This window comes from Episyrphus balteatus, chromosome 3 (assembly GCF_945859705.1).
Source record: "Episyrphus balteatus chromosome 3, idEpiBalt1.1, whole genome shotgun sequence".
Lineage (NCBI taxonomy): Eukaryota > Metazoa > Arthropoda > Insecta > Diptera > Syrphidae > Episyrphus > Episyrphus balteatus.
In genome coordinates, this window is record NC_079136.1 from 111995070 (window position 1) to 112003220 (window position 8151).

Here is an 8151-nt window from a genome sequence, read left to right on the forward strand (position 1 = left end):
GTAAAAAACGTCACTGTGGTGTATGCGTACTTTTTTTTGTGGCGAATAAAAACTAATTCTTCTATAATTTTGAAATAAGAGTTGGGCTATCCTGGACTTACCTTGGGCAAACGAACCACAGTGCAGAACCAACAGTTTTTACACTGAATAAAAAAATTATTTTTTGTGATTTTTGCGGTGAAAAAAAAAATAATTCCGTTATAATTTTAGAAATAAAGGTGGGCTAGCGAAAAAAAATCTTGGGCTATCCTGGGCTAACCTTGGGCAATCGAATCAAGCAGGTTTAAAAAAAAATTAGCATTTAGAGGTGCCAACATCACATAGCCTATAAATTGCTAGTTTGTAAATATAAAAAAAAAACAAGAATTTTGGTACTTTTGTTCTCGAATGCGTTGGCCTCTCCCTGATCAAAATACTGCGTACGGCTTGGCAAAAAGGATCACAAATTTATTGATCCAACAATGAATATTCGATTCCAAAGATGGCATTGGTCAGTTATTTCTATTGTTTCTTACAATAACTGTCCCTCAAATAAGAAACTCAGATATTCGCTTCAATTTACCATTTATTATTAATTTTTTTCAATGTTTTCGTTGAACTTTCTTACACAAGATACGTTTAGGTTAAATACGTTTTAAATTTGAAATTATTTTCTTTTATTTCTATAACTACGTTCTGACTAGATCCACACTCTCAATTTCTTAAAGACTTTATAAATAATTTATTTACAAAATTTCAATAAATAATATTTTAACATAATTTTATATATATACATCTTGATTATTGTTCTTGAAAACTATACTATTATGTCATATACATCTTTGTATCACCAACTATATCCACATCACTGCCATCATCATCCGAATTGTCATCACTTGTCAAGTCCTGGTCTGGGTGTCCACTCATCAACAGACTATCACCCGACGAGGCTGATATTGTCCTCAACATTTTCAAATGATGATGATGCTGCGAACGTTGATGGTGATGGCCAGCTGCAGTACTTGATGACGACGTCGTCGTATTCGAGCCATAACCTGGGTAACCTTTTTCCAAATCACAAGACAAATTCGAAGATGCTGCTGTTGTCGTGGTTGCATGAGAGGAGTTGTTGCCGTTGCTAGTCTTTTCGGTCGTTTCCGAACGTGAAAAGTCAACGGGTTCTGGAATTATATAATAAAATTCGAACAAATTAATTTAAAATGTCGTCTTGGCCTTTTGTTGTCAGGACAATGAAATGCATAAAATGCATTAAAATCATAGAAAGAGAGGGTTTTCTTCAAAGTAAACTTTTCTTAATTGAATTTGGAAATTTATGAAATACATAGGCAACTCAAAGGCCAAGAAAATTTGAAGTAACTTTCAAGAAATTCCCTCTCCATTTTCAATTAGAAAGTTCTACTAAGAAAATATAAAGTTTTGAGTATCCATTACCATTATTGGCATCCCTGCGACGCAATTGCTTTTTGTGTTTCATTCGGCGATTTTGAAACCACGTCTTGACTTGCGTTTCACTCAAACCTAGCGCAGTGGCAAGTTCTACTCGTTCGGGTGTCGAAAGATATCTTTGGGCTTCGAAACGTTTTTCCAAACCTGACAATTGTGGGTCACTGAATACTGTACGTGCCTTACGTCTACGGCAGTGTCTAAGTGCATTCACACCCATTCCAATGCCAAGTGCCAGTTCTGGGACACCACATCCTGCACCACCGAAAAGATGACCACCTCCAAAAAGACCTGCTAAATGATAGATGAATGGAAAATAAATTAAATGGATGCGATGGTTAGAGAAAAAGTTATTGTGTGTGTTTCAATTAAAAACCAACAAAAAGGCAAAACTTTTCGATAAATCGATTAAATTATGGTTGTAACGCCCCCCGTGATGGTGAATATTTTGTTTTGAAAATACTTTTTAACTTAATTAACACTAAAAAGGATGTTTAATGTGTTTGGACGTTCAATAAAAGATTTTAGTAGAAAAAAGAAAAGTCGTTCCCTGGATACATGGGAATCGTAGTTTTTAAAAGTTAAGTGTGCTTGAAAAGAAGTGTTAAAGGTGCTCTTAATATCCTTTGTGTAACTACCAAATTGAAACTTTTTTATCAAACATCTAAACAGATTTTGTTTTTAAAATCATTCGACAAGTTCTATATTTACCTTGAGAAAGAAAGTATGGATCCACAGACTTATAAGCTCCCGAAGATGGTGACAGATAGCCAAGTGTCATTTGAAGGAACCCATGATCACTGTATGGTGAATTTGGATATAAAATTCCAGAACTAGGCGGATGATTGCCATTGAAGTTGGATGGTTGAATGTTAGATGGCAGTTGGGTTTGTTGTTGCTGTTGAGATGGGGGTGGTGGAAGACGGTCGGAGATTTTAAATCTGAAATTAAATATATTTAATTAAACATTTGAATTAGGTTACCTAGGAATAATAAGTTATACATTTTGTTTTTAAAACAGTTTACGACGGAAAACCCATTTTCCACTGGAACTGGAATAAGTTTATTTTTTCTTAAAAAAACCATATACCCGAAACTTGCTATTAAGTACCTACAATTTTTAATTCCAAATTATAAAGTGTTAAGTTTTAGACAAAACTATTTCCAGTTTTTTTTTTTTGAGAAAATTTTCCCAAACAACACTTATGCACAATATATAGATTTTTTTTGTTTTAATGCAGAAATTTTTTAGTGCAAAATATTTTAATTTGCAATGCAAAATTTTATTTTCAATGCAAATCTTTTTCAGTTTTATTTTTTAAATTTTTTAATTGCAATGAGTATTTTTTTAATGCTAATATTTTTCAGTTGCAATAAAATTTTTGATTTAATGCAAATTTTTTTCGGTTGCAATAAATATTTTTTTTAATGCAACTTTTTTTATTTGCAACAAATATTTTTTTTGTTTAATAGATATTTTTACAACCCTGAATAAAAAACTGTGTAGATTCTTGATCCATTCTTACAATACGAAAATAATTATGTAGTGCAGATAGTTTAATAAGTTTAATTTATTAAAAAGGCAATTTATATGAATTTAATTAAAAAGTATATTTTTATAATTTTTTTATAGCCTGTGGTGAACAGCTCAAATTTCGCAAATAAGCTCATTTCGATTGTCCAATGCAAGAAATTCCTATACGATTTGATATTCGAAATGAGAAAATATGAACAATTATCTCATTTGGGCTGTTGTGGAAACAGCAGTTGCATCTATGCCAGTTTTACATATCAAACATTTACAAATATAGTTCAGAAAAACTGAGGAGTTTATGCTAAGGCCAAAAACTGGACTGGATTAAAAGTCTGAAATAAATAAAATGCAAGACTGGGTCGCACGAACTTGTTCAAGTTGCTTAAATTTATAAGATTTTTTATAGAAATTTGGGAAATGTAGGTACCTATATAAAAGCAAAAAAAAACAAAAAAAATTAAAAAAAAAAACATAAAATTAGTTTTTTAAGGGAATAAAACTAGATAAATCTGAAATCAAATTGTATGCAGTTTTTTTTGATATATTAAGATGCATTTTTAGAAAAAAAAGTTCAAAATAGTTACAGCCGTTTTTTAAAAAAACTAATTTCTTATAAACAATTTTTAGGAAAAAAAGTTTTAAAATAAAATTAGTATGCCATTTTGTAGAAATCACTAAACCACATATTACCTAAACCAAAATTAAAAAAAAATTAATGTCCCGTTTTCTAAAATTTGATTAACAAAAAAAAAATCAAAATTTAAAATATCAATTTTGATATTTTATCATATCCTTTTGACATTTTTTAATTTCAGGTCAATAATGAAAATTTCACTTTCACAGTTAAAATATCATTTTGACATTTTTTTAAGTTAAGGTGGATAGTGAAAATTTCACTTTGACAATTAAAATATCAATGTTGACTAGATTTTACGTTTTAGTTTATTATAATGAAACCTATTTCTTTCTTTTTCTTTTTATTATTTTAAGCATTTTCTTTCTTTTTTCAAAACATTAGGTACTGAAAGTGAATATTCTTTACAAAATAGTGGTGATATTATTTTTTGTATTATAGGTGAAATATAGTCAATTGTTTTGTTATTTTCTCCCAAACTATGTGAAGTAAAATCTTATTGCCGATCAAATTTTCTCAGTAAATCATACATTTTACTTCGAAAAAACACAAAGCGCCTTTAAATTAGTACACATTAAACATTTTTTATTTAATATTTTTCAATAATTTGGAATGAGAAATTAATATAAAATTTCCAAAATGTGACATTTAAATATCATCCTGATAATAAAAATATTGTTTTAACATTTTAAATATCATAAAACACATTTTATAGAGCATTTTTGGCTGATATTTAAAAAATGTTAATTTGATATTTAAAAAATGTTAAATTGATATTGTTTTTTTTTCGGAAAATCAATTTTTAAGAAAATCATTGGAGCCGTTTTCGAAGAAATTAATTATTCCGAAATAAGTATATGAAAGGTACCGTTATTTTTGGTGTAAAACAATTAATTCTAAAAACACTCTGGAGAGTCTCCATAAAATGCCACATACCAAGTTTGAAGTCAATCGGTCCAACCGTTTCAGCTGTAGCTCCTTATAGAGACAAACAGACTGACAGACGGACTTCCGGGACCCACTTTTTTTACATTCTCTATCATCGTATAACATGGAAAAATGTTATCTCAACTTTCTTTTTACGAATGCATAACTTGTTATATTGTACCTACATATCGCCGGCGAAAAGCAAAATTGTTCTACTATTAACAATAAAAGCAGGGAAGTAGCCTTTTTAAAATGAGCCCGAGTATTCTTGATTGGGCTAAAAACCCAAAATTTTAAATTTAAAAATTTTTTAAAATAGTTTGTATGTATGCACAAGTACATATGTATTTACTAATGAAGAAAGTTCGTATAGTTTCTTCAAAAGGAAAGAACAAACTTTATAAAGAACATATCCTGAATTACCGACGAGCAAAAAAATATCACTTTCAATCAATTTGAAACTTAAAAATCGTCCGCTGTAAAATTTGCTTTTTGTGACTTAGAACAATTGCTTTCCGCCGACGATATCGCAATTCAAAATGAAGCATAATATGAAAGTTAAACCGTTATGTCAAAGATAAATAGGCACTGCATCAATGAACAACATGTCAATCCGTCACTTTTATTCTAAGTAAAAAGTTAGTGCTTGCTTACTTTTTTTTGTGCGATTTTGTTTAAAGGTGTTTTTTTATAAGGTGGATTTTCTGTGTTTTTTTTTTATTTTGAAGAGTGTAATAACTTTATTTAAAGCAAATATGTTCTTCAATTAAACAAGTTTCTTTTTTTTAATTTTGATGATTTAAGGTGAGAGTTCAAAAAGTCTTCACGAAAGCTGAAAAAGAAAAATTAACAAAACGGTAACATTAGCCCTGGGCCTGGGTACCTAAAAACTTAGTACTACATTATTTTCGCAGTAGTTGTTTCTATCAGGTAAGAAAATAAAAAGTTCCGTCAACTTCCGCCATTTTGTTTTATCATTTGTTTTCTGCATGGGTTAGTGGGTAAAAAATACTTTGCCCTTTTTCGTTTCATACTTACTTAATGGCTCCAAAATCTAAGCATCCCTTAAATTATGTAAAATTTTGACATTTATTGAATGCTTAACAAAGGTGAACTGGTATAATTGTTTAGTCAGCTTTAAATTTGTTTTAATGATTATTTTTGCGTCCTAACTGAGGGTCACTGTTCCGTATGTGTAATTTTTGTTACCATACATAACAAAAATACCTCAAAATAATTTTGATCACCTTTTTGTGTCAAATACCCCTATATTCGTCGGCAGTGTAGTATTGAGAGAGATGACAAACATATATGTATGACATTGCACGAATATCTCAGGCAGGTAAGAGGAACCTTCGTAGAGGGGAGCTGATTTTTGTGGCTGCTGGTGGTCGTTTAGGAAATTTAACTTAGGATAGGTAACATCTCGGATGTTCTGGTGAAACATTTTATTTCTTCTACACGGTATATTGTTAAAAAATTCGTTTTAATGCACGGTAGCGCTCGATGCCACTTCCGGATTCCTTAGCAAAGTTGATATTGACACGATCGCTATGGATTGGCCAGCAAGCAGCGCTTGGCCCATATACGAGTAAGTACATGGGAAAAGCTTAAGCAAAAGGTTAGAGTCAGAAATTCAGCTTCATCAACAGTAAATGAACCTAAAACTGTAGTAGTTAACAAATAGGAAGGAATCTTCAATAACATATGTTGGTACAGTTCGGAAACTCATAAAGTCAATAAAAAAAGGATTAAGAAGCTGTAAAAGTTATACAAAATACTAGTTCCATAAAATGCACTTGATTTTGTCTTGAATATTTTTCAGTTAGATCTTAGTTTCCTTCGATCAACAAATTACGACAATAGTAGCTATAAGTTTTTCTACACCATCTTAAGGAAAAAGCTTAAAAAATGCTGTTTTAAAATTTTTAAAAACTCAAACATTTTTATATTTTTTTTTTACTAAAATTAGGCCATTTGTTCAAAAATAAAATTACATCGAAAAAATATAATTTTGCTCTAAACGGAATTTAAGCTTCATTGAAACTCAGAAACCATTTTTGTTAATAATAAAAAATTAACAAATTTGTTTTTTTGTATGAGCTCTTACAACTTTCAAAGACTTCATTTAATTTCGAATTCTAACAAAACTGGGTTATATGTAACGCAGTCATAGGGTTGCCGCTTTTAGCTATAGTTCATATTATGATAATTCAGTTACTATCGTAAATCTCGTGAAAGGCTCAACTCATTTTATTCAAAATTTATTTACCTCTTATTACTTACAACCTTATTAAATTAAAATTAAAAAAATGGAAAAAACTAATATTTCTTTCGTAACCAAAAGTTCATTTTATTTTTCGTGGCTACGCATTGACTGCGGAAATTGTAATTTTATGTACTCTTCTTCCGAATATATATATTTTTTTTTTGAATAGAAAACAATATTAAGGCTCGAGAAGAAAACTTCCGACGGGAGAACAACGCACTATTTCGATAAGGAAACTTTTTATTGTTTCATTGGATTTCCAAATTTCGGGATTAAGTTACACAATATGTATGTTATCTTTTCTCTCCAACAAGTATTACTTACAAGTACTCTGAATTAAGAAACTAGTCTTAGAGCGAATTGCTCAATTCTGAGAACGGAGATTTTTGAAACTGCGATTTTGGTATAGGTACCTACTTCTAAACCAAAAATAAGCAATTGAATCTTGGACTATAAAAAAAGTAATTTTGTCCCCAAAATAAATTAATATGCCTTTGGTAAGTTAAATCTCTTACGTATTTGGAGTAAACTAAAAAAATAATAAATAAAAAAGCAAAATAGACAGACAAAGACAATAACTTCAAGTTTGTGGGTCATAACTCGTCGATGAAACATAAAAAGTTTCTCTTAATTCTAAGAAAAACTAAAAAATACCTATGATTTTGTATTATCCTTTGGTATTCCTCTTCTTCCCGATGGTGATGATGGTGCTGATGATGTCCTGAGCCCGCCACTGACGCCGCTGTTGGCGTAGATTCCTTAGGTTTCTCATTTTCACCAATTTTCCCACTCAAAATAGCCGCCGCTGCAACCGAAGTTTTTAAACCGATTTTTTCCACACTAGCAGCACTTTTTGTATCACAATTAACGGTATTATTATTATTATTTAAATTATTTTGACACAAAATATGTTCGATTGAAAATGGTGTTTTAGCAACTAAAGTCCCTTGTTTATTGTTACTATGATCACTTAATTGTATCGACATTATTAATTTATTTTCAATAGAATATTAAGAACAACGATATTTGTTTATGCCGATTTCAATATAGAAGACAAAAACCGTAAAAACTCAAACCGACTATCGACTTTGCGACACCACACTCGTTGACGGTTGAAATGAGTTTGAATTTACCCATCAACATCATCATCAGGCAGGAAAATTATTTCATAATCGTCATCATCATCAGCATCGTCATCGTCCTTAGATGAGGAGAAACAGTCATTTCTCATCCCTTGTATATGTCGTTCAGCTTCATTTTAGCATCCCTTATTGCTGAAGCTTTTGCTATGGAAACAATCCGGCCCACATCGCTGGGGGTTGCAAAATTTCTGAGAATTCTGAA

The 8151-nt window shown here is 30.5% G+C and overlaps 1 protein-coding gene across 2 annotated transcripts; it reads right to left on the reverse strand.

The window, feature by feature from the left end:
* Positions 1–557: 557 nt before the first annotated feature.
* Positions 558–7938, reverse strand: LOC129914183 (brain-specific homeobox protein). Of its 2 annotated transcripts, none has more exons than XM_055993311.1 (4): positions 7462–7938; positions 2155–2384; positions 1432–1734; positions 558–1160 (listed from the first exon to the last, which is right to left on the reverse strand). In XM_055993311.1, exons 1-4 carry the CDS (start codon positions 7791–7793, stop codon positions 805–807), a joined length of 1221 nt encoding a protein of 406 aa, XP_055849286.1. In that variant the 5' UTR covers positions 7794–7938; the 3' UTR covers positions 558–804. The 2 variants fall into 2 exon arrangements, with proteins under 2 accessions (XP_055849286.1, XP_055849285.1); XM_055993310.1 differs by having other exon boundaries at positions 1432–1737.
* Positions 7939–8151: the final 213 nt, after the last annotated feature.